This window comes from Myotis nattereri (genome assembly GCF_964212035.1).
Source record: "Myotis nattereri genome assembly, chromosome: 14".
NCBI lineage: Eukaryota > Metazoa > Chordata > Mammalia > Chiroptera > Vespertilionidae > Myotis > Myotis nattereri.
Genome location: NC_138089.1, coordinates 21,618,698 through 21,634,452, shown reverse-complemented (window position 1 = coordinate 21,634,452; position 15,755 = coordinate 21,618,698). Strand labels below are relative to the sequence as shown.

The 15,755-nt window shown below is 48.5% G+C and overlaps 1 protein-coding gene across 1 annotated transcript in view; it reads right to left on the bottom strand.

Moving 5' to 3' along the window:
• Nucleotides 1-11,096, bottom strand: part of LOC308529876 (store-operated calcium entry regulator STIMATE) — a 49,523-nt gene extending 38,427 nt beyond the window's left edge. The window contains exon 1 of the mRNA XM_081106237.1: nt 10,823-11,096. Within this exon, the coding sequence (XP_080962363.1) occupies nt 10,823-10,979 (157 nt within the window). The 5' untranslated portion in view covers nt 10,980-11,096. The remainder of the gene's footprint in view (nt 1-10,822) is intronic.
• Between the last annotated feature and the right edge of the window lie 4,659 nt (nt 11,097-15,755).

Sequence of the window (15,755 nt, the reverse complement as noted above, 5' to 3'; positions counted from 1 at the left end):
GTAAGGCCCACAGAATCATTTGGTCTGGCCCTGCCAAGGCATTAGGGGTGAGTTAATTAAATGTTTGACCAAATATAGCAGGCTAATTTTTAAATTGGTAATTTTGTATGGCCCTTGAATTATGTTATAAATATCCAATGGCCCTTGGCAGAAAAAAGGTTCCCACCCGTTGTAGGCATACAGCAGAATCCAATCTTTGCTTAATTTGCATTTCCCTGCTGACTAATGATATTGAACATCTTTTCATAGGTTTATTGGCCATATGTACATCATCTTTAGAGAAATGTCTATGCAAATCCTCTGCCTGTGCTTAAATTGCATTGTCTTTTTATTGAGTTTTAAGAATTCTCTACATATCCTTGATGTAAGTGCTTTGTCAAATATTCATATTCCAAATATTTTTTTCCCAGTCTGTGGCTTTATAGTATTTTTTGAAGGCCAGAAATGCTTAATTAATTAATTATAATTCTCACCCAAGGACATGCATTTATTTTAGAGAGGGAGGGAGGGGAAGAAAGAGGGAGAGAGAAACACATGGATGTGAGAGTGAAACATCAACTGACTGCCTCCCACACATGCCCTTACTGGGCATTGAACTCACAATCTGAGTACGTGCCCTGACCAGGAATTTAACCTGTGACCTTTCAATGTTTGGGATGATGCTCCAACCGAGCCACACCAACCAGGCCAGAAATGCTTAATTTAGATAAAGTCTAATTTATCTTTTTTTAAAAATGGTTCAAGCTTTTTGTATCCTAAGAAATCTTTGTCTATCCCAAGGTCACAAAGCTTTTCTCCTATATTTTCTTCTAGAAGTGTTACAGTTTTCACTTCTACATCTAGATCTGTGATCTATTTCTACTCAATTTTCTGTGTATGGTATCAAGACTTGTTTTTAAGCTATGTACCCTTCCCTCCGGGGCTATATGAGCAATGATTCTTTTGAGGTGTCTACTGAATGCCTTGGTGTTCAACAAAGTCACTCACTCTACCTGGAAAGAAAATCATCTCCCAGTCCTAGAAACAGTTCAGCTTAGAGCTTCCCAGCAGCTGTTCCCTGCTTTGCCTAAGTTTTACCCTATGCACACAGATTAATGTTTGGAAAAAGACTTGAGGAGACCCCTAAAAGCAAATGTCTAGAGCTTTTCTTCTGTGTAGCTCTTTTTCCTCTATATTGAACCTGAAAATTCCACTGCCTTGGCTACCTCAACTTCGCCTTCTCAACTCAGTGAGGCTGCTGGCTCTGCCGGGTTCCTACACGCGGCTCTGAGATCCAGAAACTGCCTCCAGCAGGAAGTTGGGGAGAAGACTGTGGGGCTCACCTCATGATTTTCATGCCCTCGGGGATCACTGTTCTGGCTGCCTGGTGGCCAGCGTCTGCAGAGAGTTGTTTCGTGTATTTTGTTTTGTTTTCTGGTTGCTTACAGAAGAAGGACACGTTCTATATGGGTGACTCCTTTATCGACCAAAGCCTCTTCCTCCACACTGAACAGGCTCAAATGTTAAATGCATCTATCCATACAGGACAGGGCTCCCTGATTCAACAACAAGCCCTCATTTGATTTCAACCTCAAAACGGAAAAGCCTTTGGCTTTTTTCTTTCCGGTCCACCTTATCATGACTAAAAAATGACTGCGATGTCACTCGGTGAAAAGCCAAGCAGGTGAGGAACAACAGGAACCAAATAGTGAACTTCACATGCAGAAGAGACAGAAAGCCAGCGGCCAGAGAAGCAGTGTCCGTGTCGGAGCTGTGGTGCCCACTGCTCACCGCGGGCAGAGCAGGGGACGGACGCCCCGGCTTCAGAATGAGACCCACCAGGTCTGAGTCCCAGTATTCCACTGAGTGGCTGCCACAACCTTAGACAATTCATGTTAACCAGTCTGGCCCCAGTTCTCCCAGGTATGAAACTGGATAACTTGAGTGCCCAGCTCACATGGCTAACATGAGAAATAAGGAGTTAGCATCTGTAAGGCACTTACGGGGCTTGGCACTCTGCAAATGCGACCTGGTCCTGTCACAAGACCAAAAACTGGCCACAGCACCTTCAGCCAAAGCACCTTCAGAGCCTGTAGCTCCGACCTCCCGCCAGGGAAGGCATTCCAAGGAAGACCGAAAACAGACCCTCCATCTACAGAGTCTCAAAATATCTCCCCACAAGTTATTTATTAATTACAAAGGGAAACGTTGTAACTTCACAGTGTCCTGGCCTGGAGGAAAGAGAACCTCAGCCATACCGGGATCATTCAAGATTGGGGCCTCCGGTTCCAACACACGGAGGAGGTCACACCTTCGCTTACGCGGCGTTCCTGCCAAAAACACAACCTGAACGTAATCACAAGAAAACATCCGACAAACCCAATCTGAGATAGTCTACAAAATCACTGATCCGTACTCTTCAAAAGCGTCAAGGCTGAGAAATATACAAAAAGTCTGAAAAATCGTTCCAGACTAGAGGAGACTAAAGAGATGTGGCAACGGAATGCAAAGTACGGCCCTGGACCAGGACAAAATAGGTATAAGACAGTATTTGGGCAACGGATGACGTCTGAATACAGCCTTCGGACTGGTAACACATTAATGTTAAAGATCCTGAGTTCTGATAGCTGTACTGTGGTTATAAAAGAGAACACCTGTGTCCTTTTTATGCTGAACTATTTAATAATGAGAAAGGGAAGATCCCAGTCTACCCCCTTCTCCTAAGTGTTCCTGCTCTCTTTAGACCACTCTCCCGGTAGAGAGCACCTGCCCCTTTGGGCCTGAGCACTCAGCCAGGGCCCAGGCACGTGCCAGCACCAGGCTGGCAGACAAGCAGACCAGGCCCGACGAGGAGTGACACACAGAGGCCTAACCTGTACAGTACAGACTGTCCATCCCGTTGACTTCAAGGGAGAATGTATTTGGTCATGAAGGAATGTTTCTTGGAAGGAGGGAGGATGTGGCTAGGGAAGGAGGAAAGGGAAAAGCATTGAAGGGAAAGAGGGATGTGGGTAAGGGAGGAGGCAGGATGGGGTTCTGCCGGTGCCGGGGCTGGGAGAAGAGCCGCCCTGGGGCATCTTGCTGCATCCCAGTGTCTGATCACAAGGCTACTCTCCCCGGCCCAGGCTGCAGGGCAGACTGTGGTGACTGTCCACAGCAGCGGTCGCCAACTAGTGGTCCGTGGACAACTGGTGGTCCGTGAGGTCCGAAAGGTTGGCGACCGCTGGCCACAGCACCGAAAGAGCTCAGGAAAGGAGGATGGGGCAGGCCCAGGAGTCTGGCAGTCGGGCAAGATGCCAGAATGGCACCTCAGTCCCAGGGGAAGGACCCAGCACACAGCACCACTGGCAGCTCCAGCAGTGGGAGTGCGGGCTGAGAAGCTCACTGCTGTGATTCAGTGGTTCACATGCTGTGAACACCTTCAGGCAGCACTGCCCCCGCCTTGCCCTCATGCCTCGTGTCACCACAAACTGAGGCTCTTGATGGAAAAACACATTCATTTAAGTCTCCCTGCAGGACCCCAACACCCATCCTGGGGCCATGGGGGAGGACCAGCAGTGGAAATGGCAGACCTGCAACTTTCCTGTCAGCTGCCTCAGAAAACCCGGCCAGGGAGGAGCAGCCGCATCTGTAAGGCACCCCCATCGGTAAGGCACCACTCAGGTGAGCTCTGAGTAAGTCCCCTGCACATGTCGCTCCTTTGTTACTAATGTTGTGGCCTCACCCCATAACAAAGAAACAGAATTTCCGGAGGATGAGGCCCAGAAATCAGGATTTTAAAAAGATTCCCAGGTGATTCTAATGTGCAGCCAAGGTTGAGAACCACTGCCCTAGCCCAGTGGTCGGCAAACTGCGGCTCACGAGCCACATGCGGCTCTTTGGCCCCTTGAGTGTGGCTCTTCCACAAAATACCACGTGCGGGCGCGCACGTACAATGCGACTGAAACTTCGTGGCCCATGCGCAGAAGTCGGTATTTTGTGGAAGAGCCACACTCAAGGGGCCAAAGAGCCGCATGTGGCTCACGAGCCGCAGTTTGCCGACCACTGCCCTAGAGGAAGGGACACACCCTTAAAGGAAGCAGAGAGACAATTCCATTCGTTACAACCTTATTTACGGAGAGCCTGCTATGTGCCAGGCTCTCAGCCAAGCTGCTGGGGACAGATGGATCAGTGAAGCAGAAATTTCTAAAGAAGAAAAAAAAAAAATCCCACTTTCAAGGGGACTTATTGGGTGTAAGGGGGAAGGAGAATGTAATACACAAATAATTATTATCTATCAAACAGATATATAGATAGGCTAACGCCAGGGACTCGGACACAGGTTCATCAGCCGTCAGTGGCCTGCCCCAGTCCGCCCACTGCCCTCTCACGGCCCACGGGAGACGCTGTCGGTGAAACCACCAGGACCGGGTGAAGAAAGGAGATCATGACACAAACTAAAGCCACCTGGCGTGGGTCCATGCTAACGGAATTCACAATCACTGTGTTGCTGCCATAAGGTTTTTACTATCATGCAGTCTGTGAAAAGAGGGCTAAAGGGAAAGGTGCTACGCAAACAAGACGAAATGGGAATGTTTAACCTAATTCAGAAAACAAGTTACTCAAGCACTCGTGAAATGTTCAACAGAACTCCTGAATGCAAATATGGTAAAAATGCAGATGATGGCATCGCCCCCAACCTCTGCCCCTGCCCCTGCCCTGTAAGAGGGCCTCACGTGCCTGACACGGACCCAGCTTCCTTTAGAGACATTCTTTCCAATCTCCACATTCCCAGAAAAAGCATCATCCCCATCTGGCTGGGGAGGGAACTGAAGCTTCAAGAAATGGGTCGGTTGCCCAAGGGCACTGCAGGGCAGAAGCAGAAATGGAAGGCAGGTCAGACAGGTTCCAGAGCCAGGGATCCTGCTATTCGTAACCACCTGTAAAACTCTGTCCACGCGACTTCACCTTCAAGTAAATACGATACTAATTGCAAAGGATTTTAAAGAGATCATTACAGCAGCAGAGGTGTGACAGGCCCCTATAAGCAACACTGAACAAGCAGGTATTGAAAAGGCTAAAAACGCATTTCCTTAAATTATTCTACAATTCAGACAACTTTCTCTTGCCCTGATTTTATTCCAAACTAATGAAAGTTTATTATAAATGAAGGAGCAGCTCACCATGATGAATAAATGCTACCAGATAAATCAGCATTTAGAAAACCTGAAAAGTTTCTAAACATTAAGACTCCTAACCAGCCACCCTGCTTTCCCCGTGGGCATAAGCCCGGCCTGGGGCAGGACACAGGGGTGTTCTCCCTTTGCCCTGGCTGGCACTCTGGAAGCAGGAAAGGCGGCCGACATTTAGGGAGTGTGTTTTGGGTTCAGGCCCAGAGACAGGTGCCTTCGCTCGTGAGCTCCAATTCAGCCATCACTAGTTTTCATTATCTTACCAGGAGGAGGTGGACACGGAGGGGAAACTCACTGGCGGACAGGATATTCGCAAGATCTCAAAGTATCTACCACAGAGATCATTTATCATCTGCAAAGAGGAAAATGGACCTTGACAAGGGAGAGATCTAGAGACCTCCCGCCTCAGCTCAGTAACTGACCTTATTATCCGTGGGACTGCCTGATGTCACGTGCCTCCTGGTGCGACGCACTCTGAAGCACACAGCGCCGCTTATGGAGCGCTCTGACTATGGAGCGCTCTGACGGTAAGAAAGCGTGTGTGAATCTCATAGCTCCTCCAGACCAAACCCAGGAAACACAGGGGTCAGCCAAACAGCTCAAACACCACGCGAAGGAAACGCCAGACAACTGGCCAGGGCTCTTCAAGAAGGTAATGCCATTGAAAAGCGCGCACGCACGCGCGCACATACATACCTACGAACGTACATGCGTGCATGAGTGTGTATGAGTGTGTGTGTGTGTGTGTGTGTGTGTATAGATTCTTCTAGAGCAGCGGTTCTTAACCTGTGGGTCACGACCCCTTTGGGGGTCGCCTAAGACCATTGGAAAACACATATATAATTACATACTGTTTTTGTGATTAATCACTATGCTTTATGTTCAATTTGTAACAATGAAATCGGGGGTCACCACAACATGAGGAACTATATTAAAGGGTCGCGGCATTAGGAAGGTTGAGAACCACTGTTCTAGAGTGACTTAATGCAATATGAGGACCTTGATTGGATCATAGTTATTGAAAATTCCAGAGACCTGGGACATTTGGGGAAGTAGGAATATAGACTGGATATTAGATGATGTAATGAAGTTATTTATTTTCTTTTTTTTTAATATATTTTATTGACTTTTTACAGAGAGGAAGGGAGAGGGATAGAGAGTTAGAAACATCGATGAGAGAGAAACATCGATCAGCTGCCTCCTGCACATCTCCTACTGGGGATGTGCCCGCAACCCAGGTACATGCCCTTGACCGGAATTGAACCTGGGACCTTTCAGTCTGCAGGCCGACGCTCTATCCACTGAGCCAAACCAGTCATGGCGAAGTTATTTATTTTCTTATGTGTGATCATGAAACTGTGGTGATGTGGAAGACTGCCTTTATTCTTAGGAGACTCAACTGAAGTTCTTAGGAGTAAAGAGTGATGCCAAAAGAAGCATACAGAGATAAAGTAAATGTGGCAAAATGTGAACAACTGCTGAATCCAGGTGGAGAGCAGACTGCTGTTCACTCTACTATTGACCATCTTTCCCATTGTTGGACATTTTTAAAAATAAAAACTGGGGTAGGGTGGGAAGAGGTGATCCCAGGAAAGGTTGTCCCAACCTCGGTGTGTGTGTGCAGAACACACAGGGAGGCCAGTTCACATGTGAGAAAACACTAGGGTCTATTTGAGATGAAGGTTTCAAAGCTGGGCCCACTGTTCTGTGATGTTACTTAGAGCCTCGGGAAAGAAAGCTACCATTTCTCAAAGCCGGCAGTGTTTTTGTAAAACCCAGACACCTTCTCCCAGCTGGCTCGTCCCCGTGTCCATAACATGGAAATAGGCAGGGTGCTTTATCCAAGCCCTCAAAATGCTTGTTTTGTGAGAAACCAATTCTGTTTACACTTCAGCCCAGAACTCTGGACACCGTGAAGGAGACTTGAGTTTGCTTTGCACTCACACATCCTGACAGCAAACACCCCCAAAAGCCAACACACACACACCCTGGCCAGTCCTGACCTCTGGCTGCCACCAGGCCCACTGCCCTGCGCTGGACAATCTGCTGGGCTCTGGGGCTCTCAGCTTCATTCTGCTGTGACTCTAGTCTGAGTGACTCCATCGAGTCACAGACTAGAGACAAAGCCACCAAAACAGGAGGAACTGCTGGGCAGGCAGCTCATGACAAAGCCCCTTGTTCAAAGCATTCCTTTCTACTTAGGACACCAGTGCCTTTCAGGGGCACCCCAGAAAGCCCAGAGTGGGAAGTCCCTGAATAAGCTTGCCTCTGAGTCTGTTCTGCTTTCCTGGCTGGCGCCTCTGGAAGGCTCACCAACTCAACAAGGTGATGCCCGCGGAGAGCGGCCTGTCATAGTCTGTATGTTTAGGGAGCTTGAAGCATCGGCTACATATATCACCTGGCACACCAACTCTCAACCGCCTGGACCAGGACCACCTGAAAACCCCCATGCCGCGAGCCAAGCAAGCACCAGGATGAGAAATCCTTGTGAGAATCAAAATCCTCATCCAAGATGTTAATACATATGAGAAGTCTTCCTCCAGGACCGTGGTTCTCAACCTTGGCTGCACATTAGAATCACCTGGCAATCTTTTTAAAATCCTGATTTCTGGGCCTCATCTGGGAGGATTTCTGGGAGGCCCAGAAAACAGGACTTTAAAAAGATTCCCAGGTGATTCTAATGTGCAGCCAACGTTGAGAACCACTGCTCTAGGACAGAACCCAATAGGATAAAAATCACAGCAACTTGTCAATAGAGAAAAAAGTGATTTTTCTGGGCAGAAAAGAAACATAAAGAGGGGTCTGAGGCATCGCTGAAATCAGGGATGCAGAGTGATGTCTGGCAGAGAAGTGGGTCCAGTTTATAGAATGGAGCTGGTCCGACAGGGAAGTGTCCGAGAAGAGAGGCACTGAGCCCACTGCCCGGGGGACGAAAGCACGGGAAGGGAAAAGACTATGACGCCACAGAAGCAGGGACTGTTAATTCAAACTGCTCAGGAGAGAAGAATGCTTGAAGAAGACAACCATGGAAGTGGTGAAGGGTGGTGTGGCCTCATCTTAACAAGACCTCGCTCAGGGGCTGCAGAGTGGACACTCTTGTCATGGGAGCCTGGCCCTTCTGAGGAAGCGACGCTGGGACTAGAAGACTAAGAGCTCAGACACAGCCAAACAGCTCGCTGGTGTACTTCCATGAGACCATCTCCGCCCCCTTTTCGTTTCCCCAGCAAAGTCATTCCCCCTCTTCCCAGTGCAAAACGGTAGAGCCCCACAGTTACACTTCACCAGAACCAAGTTCAAGAGGGAAGAAAGGACCTCCCCTGACGGGGTCCCTGTCAGTGGGTTCTCCTTGGCCTGCTGTCTGCTTCTCAGTGGGCGACTAAGGCCCTGGCTCTCACCTCCATTTCTGTGTACAGGGCAGACCCAGCTCCAGCCTTTCCAATTCTTCTCCCCATCACTCCTACTCATCACTGTCCCGACCTACCACCCATTTCCGCACGCTCCCTCCACACCTAGCCTCCCACTAACCAAGAGGCCCCTTTCTAGTCCGGTCTTTGCATGCACCACAGTGGGATGTGCACAGAGATGAAGTAAAGCGGCGAGTGTGTCCCTGAGGACCCGCAGGGCCAGCACCTTCACTCTGCACACATTCAATCCGGCACCCTTCTCAGCTTCGAGGAACTCTGCCCTGCCATAATCACATTTCCCTCCCTGAATCACAAGTCTCAAACCCCAGGGAGTAAGTCAGGCCATCAGCATCAACCAAAGGCACAAAAATTAGCCAGAGCTAAGCTAAGAAAGCTTAGGTTAGAGAACAAAATAACAGCCAAGCCTGCAGTTCCCTTAGAGCGGTGGTTCTCAACCTGTGGGTCGCGACCTCTTTGGGGGTCAAACGACCCTGTCACGGGGGTCGCCTAAACACATCCTGCATATCAGATATTTACATTACGATGCATAACAATAGCAACATTACAGTTATGAAGTAGCAACGAAAATAATTTTATGGTTGGGGGTCACCACAACATGAGGAACTGTATTAAAGGGCCGCGGCATCAGGAAGGTTGAGAACCACTGACTTAGAGAGAAAGGAAGGCCAGCTGGAGGAGCGAGGTGGGAGGGGAGTGAGGACCCACACACAATGTCGTGAGAACACACACAGTTCAAGCACCCAAGTCAGCGGCTGATTTTGGCTCTGTTGTCACAAATTACTACTGTGGGAACAAGTGGGTAATTGTTCAGCAAGGAAAATAGCAAGGCAAGTAGACACTGAAATGAAAACGTGGCAAACATATACACTTGGGCACTTGTTACAAGAGTTATCAAGGCCAGGCGACCAGAAGAAAGTGGTGTGCAAGAACAGTCTCTTCAGAGATACCTAGAGCCTGGGAGAATTCACCCAAATGAGCCCCATGTTACAAACAAGCAAAGTGGCTACTCCAGCCACTGGACCTAACAAGACACGTGCACCTGCTGCAGGATCCCTCTGGGTGCGGAGGGAGTATTTTCTGCAGGAACTTCCCACCCTGAGCACAGTGGGGAACTTATGAGAGCAAGTCATTTTGGAATTAATGCCGCTATCCAGGTAGTTATAACCCTTCCCCCAAAATGCAATCGCAGGGACACTCCTAGGCCTACAAGCCAACAGAAGCTTCTTGTTACTTTAATGAAGGGAAGGATGTGCACTAAGAAAATACACCTCCTCCCCTCCTCCCACTCCCCCACCCTCCCCCACCCCCACCCCACACACACACCGGGCAGCACATATGACAGCGGGGTGGAAAACCTAGTTTTCCAGAGGGGCCGTCTGGGGCTTTTTTGTCCGTCATGAAACTCTCAGGGATGGGCCCCTGGTGACTTCGTACAGGGATTCGGGGACCTCCCAGGCCCTCTGTGCCTCCTTCTCCATTAAGCCACTAGGTTGCCCAAGTCTCACGAAAAGGAAAGACATTTGAAATATAAATAATAAAAGTGGGCTGGGAAAGGGAAGAGCCAGGGGAGGCTTGAGACTTAAGTAGGAAAGTTTGGGACAGAGATGGTACAGGTGCGCCTGTTCTGGAAGAAAAGGAAATGTGCAGAAGGGAGTCCGGGTGGGCCCTGCCCCTATCAAAACAGAAAATAAACCGGAGAAAGCAGTTCCGGGTGGGAGGGGGTGGAGGGGAGGAGGTAGCACAGGGAATGCAATGCCCGGCTAACAAATCAGGTTACTGCAGAGCAGCGGGATTTAAATACGAACGGGAGACAGCAATCTTTTGAGTGTAGGTGCAGGAAAGAAGCTCCGTGTCAAACTGGGGATTTAGAGATGCGGGTTATGAGCGCGGAGGGGAGGCTGAGCAGAGCCTCCGAGAGGGGCATGGCCCCAGGTGGAAAGTGGTCAGCCTTAATCCGCGGTGACCAGGTGGGAGCGCAGCGCGTTTTAGGCGGGTATCTCAGGAGAGGGGTGTGCGGGGGTAGGAGAGGAGCAGGGGGACCCGTGGCTACAGGCTGCACAGACAGAGCCAGGGGCTCGGGACCCGGGACCTGGGAATGCCCGGGCTGGGCTCAAAGGGCGCAGGCACCTCCGCCCAAGGGCCGGGTCCCCAGGCCTGAACTCTGCATACAGGAGGGTCCCCGCGGAGGGGCCTGGGCCCGCGACTCAGGGTGCAGGGCCTCGGGAGGAGTGGGGGTCCCGGACTCACGCATCAACGTGCTGAAGGCCACGACGCCGAGCAGCCCCTGCAGGAAGATGCCGAAACTGTGCATGAGCGCGCCGCTCTCGCAGCGGCCCGCCCCGGACGCGGCGGTGGAGGACCCGCCCGGCAGCCCGCGACTCGCGTTCCCCGCAGGGCCCTGCATGACGGAGCCGGCGGAGGAGCGGGGTCGCCGCGGTCCGCCCAGCCACGCTGCCTGCGGGGGCCGCGCCGCGAGCCGGAGCCCGAGCCCGGAGCCCGGAGTCCCAGCCGGCACCTCCGCCCCGCCGCCGACTCAGCACCGCGCGTAACCCGACGTCTGAGATCGCAGCGCCCGATTGGCCCGGCGCGGCGTGGGGCGGGCCCGGGCCGCGGGGGCTCTCCCCTTGGGGGGCGGGGCTCCGGCCGGGGCGAGGGGCGGGGCCGTGAGTTCGGGTCACAGGTGGGACCAGGTGAGCCGGGGGAGCAAACTCAGGAGTGGGAAAGCGGCCCCGGGATCGCCAGCTCCACGTCAGAAGGGCAGGAGCCGGGACGGTCTGGGACTAAATTCTCCAAGATAAATCCTTCATATCCTGCAGAATTGATTAAAAATGCTCCTGGTTTCCACCCTCAGATTCCAGTTCAGTAGCCCTGAGACAGGGCCGGATCATCTGCATTTTTCGGAAAGCAGCCTGGATTATTCTGACGCTCGTTGTGGAGGAAAACAACCCACGGCTCAGCACGGAGGCATACGCCTTCCAATGCGTCCTCTGCTTTCCTCATTCAGACCGGTGTCCTGGCCACAGGCTTACCTTCGAGTCACCAGTCAGCCCTCGTCGACTTTCTTCTTTTTCTCTGCTAAATGTAATTTAAATTGTCATTTCCATCCAGTCGCCTTCACTTAGAAATATACAAGGCTTATACTGAAAATATGTTATCATGTCTCTACCTTTTTTATATTGAACGCGATTCATAAAACAAAGTCAACTTGTATTTGCCAGCGTCTCCAACACCTCTTCACACATACGCATTTCCTCCCACCTAACCCTTTCTGGCTCCTTGGAGCCTGCTCTCTACCTCGAATAGGGCCTCTAGTCCACATTCCCTTACTACCCTCCCAACCCCTCCGGGCGTCTCTCTGGGCATCTCTTGTTGGTGCTGCAATCCCTGACCTTCCCGCTGCATCCATCCACTTAATGCCAGTGCACACATGGTGTTATTCCAGTAAACACTGGACTCCATTTGTGTAGGATGATAAATACCCTATCTAGGGAAATTTTCCCTAAAAGCCACCAAGAAATGCGAATTACACGAGTTAAATGCCATACAAAAGCTTTCTTGGTTAACTGAAATATTAACCTCATTATCCAGAGAACAAAAATGCTAATATCTCTGCCTAGTGCCAATTCTCCAGCCCTCTTACAATGCGCTTTCACACCTCTGCCTTCCCGTGGTATTCCCGCTGCATGGAATACTGCTCCTTTTCCCTGCTCCATGAATGGCTATTTATGCTTCAAGGCCTGCCTGACCTCCCTCTCCCCACGGCACTTCCACATGCCCTCGTGTGTGCTGCTCCACTGGAACTTGTCAGACTGCTAAATTAGACACGGTCACAGCTGACTGTGAGCCTCCTGGAGGCAGGAACTGGTTTTTATTCACCCTAGGGTCCAACATAGTGCCTGGCACAGAGAACATGCAACACAATGCTTTTTAAATTAAACTGAATTTTAATTTATAAAATTTAAAACTCTCCACAAGTATTGACCATGGGAAAATACAGGAAATCAGGTGAAGGAAATAAATAGGTAAGGGAAATTTGCATTACTGTCTTTAAGTCTAAGAAGGTCTCTTATGGGGATGCTCAACAGTGAACAGTCCATGTTGAGAGAGAACCAAACCAGAGGATGTGTACTTGAAGCAGAAGAGACTGTGGATGGGCATAAGGAGACTCTTGGTTGCTTGAAGACACAAACAGCTCAAGGAAAATTGCACACAGAGCTGAAAAATGGAGTTCTTGACAAAGCACTGCTCTGCACATCCAGAGGCGGAGGAATCCTTAAGGCCTGTCTGCTGCTGCACCGAAGCAATGGAGTGGAACAAGAAGCATCTTCAGAGATCAGGAGCAGAGTGCCCAGTGCCGTGAGCAGTCACTGCTCTTCCTACCTTTCCTAAATTGCAATAAAAGTACCTAAATTGGGAGAGGAAAAGACCCAGACAGCAGGAGAGGGGGGAGAATTCTAGAAAAGTTCATTTTATTAAAGTAGGAACATTCTCCTCCGTTCGGAGATGATTCTATGAGGCCCCGCTGGAAAGTTTTTTTGAAGGACTTACTCTTGGCAAGAAGCCCTCTTGCTGTTGAATGAAGTTAAACATAGCTTAAGACCGGCTTTCATTTTCTCACAACCACTTTGAACTGCCATAATATACCACAAGTTTATATACATTCTTATTTACAAAAAAAAAAAAAAAAAAAGCTACCAAAAACCTCACGCAAAATATTCATCCAAAATAGTTATTTTTTTAACCCCTTGAAATAACATCAAACTTGGTGGAAGTTTTTTGTTTTTTTTAAATAGGTATTCTTGTGCATATTTCTCCTTAAGTATATTTTATTCCCAATGCATTAACTTTTAAAATTAAGAGAAAAACAGCAAGCAAGGATACAACGCAATATGCATTTCATTTTGTTCCAAACAAGCAGCTTAAAAAGTAAAAATAAAAGAACAACATACATTAAACAAAGTGCATCAGTTCCAACGAGTTAGTATTAGAAAGAGGCCTCAGGACAGTGCTGGAACCCGCCAGAAGTCCTGTCCTCACAGGCCTCTGATTGTCTTTAGAGAATACTCAACCCAAAAAAGAAAGGAAAAGAAATGAGTGCTTAAATCTCAAGAGAAACACTCAAACTACACTTCCTTAGAGACTTCTTGCAAAAGGAGCTAAGGAATTGTCCAGTTTTAACTTTGTCTAAATTTTGTAACTGCCCTCCATCATCAGCTTTGTGATCTGATTTGCCCCCAAAGCCTCAACCTTTCAACACTATTTGCCAAGCTAGACATGCAGTTAGATTGACTACACCATGTAGAAGCCCTTAGGACTGAGCTTCCACACATCCTGAGAACAGGAACCCCCATCAGAAATGGTGGCTTCAGTATCATCTTTGCCTCCCATGGCTCAGAGTCGCACTTCACTGCTGGTGTTAAAGACTTATCCTGTGAGGCTGTGGCTTATTTCCCTTTTGAAATAGTCCTCTGTGATAGGCCTTAGCACAGAACAGATCCAAGAACTGTGTTAAGTCAGAAAAGATATAAGGGGAGGGAGTTTTAGGCTTACTCCTCTATTCCCCCAACCCTCACTCCTGGTTTTGCTGATTCTTGTGAAAATCTCAGACTTCTGAAATAGCAAAACCAAGAAAATCAATCCCCAGTCATTTACCACCCACCACCTTCTACACCTGAATCCCTAAGGCAGCTCTCAGAAACAAGACTACCTATGTGGTCTGGAATAGCACAGAGGAAACCCCAAGTGAGCGTGTTTGAAACCAGACCCGTTCGGACAGAGCTTTGAGTTGAGAACTCTTCTGCCAACACTCCAAGGAGGCTTATTTGGATAAATTCAAATTTCCAAAGTATGCACATTCTCACAGAGTGGGTGGGAATCATCAAAATTCACTAGCGTAACATTGAAAAGTGAATAAAGTCAAAGAAGGATTATAATTGCATGACTATCACTTGATTTCTTCCTGGTTTTGCAGGATGCTCTGTCGTACAATTTCTGAGCCAGCACCATGACCATGACCCAGGACCAAAGACATTCAAATTTTAAAAGGGGGTACCCAGTTCCCACCAAGATTTATACTTCGTTTGTTAGTGACTTCTTCATCTTCCTAAGGCCAACTATTAACACAGAATACTTTTGAATTTACACATACATACACGAAACATCCCCAATATACGGGACCAGAGTTCAAACCCAGTATTTCCACTGCTGAGGCTAAGCTCCTAACAACTCTCTGAGTTTCTATGGGCATCAATCAAATCAGCAAATGCCATCTTACATATAAAAGTCTTTGGTGATAGGTGCTAAGTAAATCGTGCCTGTGACAGTTTTCCTATTGTTGCCATCTAGATAAATCTTATCTACGGTTAACAATTCCCTGATGTTTATTGTGTCCCCTGGAAATACTTTTTGGTTTGAGAGAGGGCAATGGTTCTGAGTCCTACTCTACCCAAGGCCTTTAAAGCTTTTAATCTCTATTCAGGTACCACATTAGCTACTGAACTGGTACAAGACAGCAAGTAAAATGTATTCAAGTCCTTGAGTAAAATGTATTCAAGTCCTTGGGAAGCTTTGGTTCAAAGCCCTGCCCCTCACAGTGAGAATAATTTTACTTTCATGAGAAGAGGCAAATCAAGGCCAAGTTCTGAACTGGTTTTCTATGTTTGACTCTATCATAAGTCAACAACTATTTACCAAGAAGCCCACCTTTTCCAGATGTTGGCAAGTGCATATCGATAATGTAGATACTGGGAGCCACTTACATGGTTAAAGAAAGCCAGAGAAGGTAAAAGCCCCCGTTAGTACATTCCCTGCATCAGCCACTTCAACGGAGAAGGATGAAGGTAGTTTACAAAGGAAAATAGCATAGTTCCCAGAAGCTGACAAAGTACAGTCAAAATGTCAGCAAATTTTCATGTGCTATACAAGGTTCCCCTAACACATTCACCGAGCAGTAATAAGCTAATATTGGTCAGCTGATGTCAAGGTCCAGGGGGATGATATAGTTCATTCACCTGCCTCCAAGCTTGTCAATTTAGGATCAAAAGTGGATCATGGAAAACTTTCTGGCCTCAGGCAGGCTGTGGGGCCAGCGAAAGGTGAGATTCAAACGTGGCACCTTGCATGCACCTCTCATAAATTTAAGAGATTGGTGCCTTTAAAAAAACAAAGTTCAGCACCATGT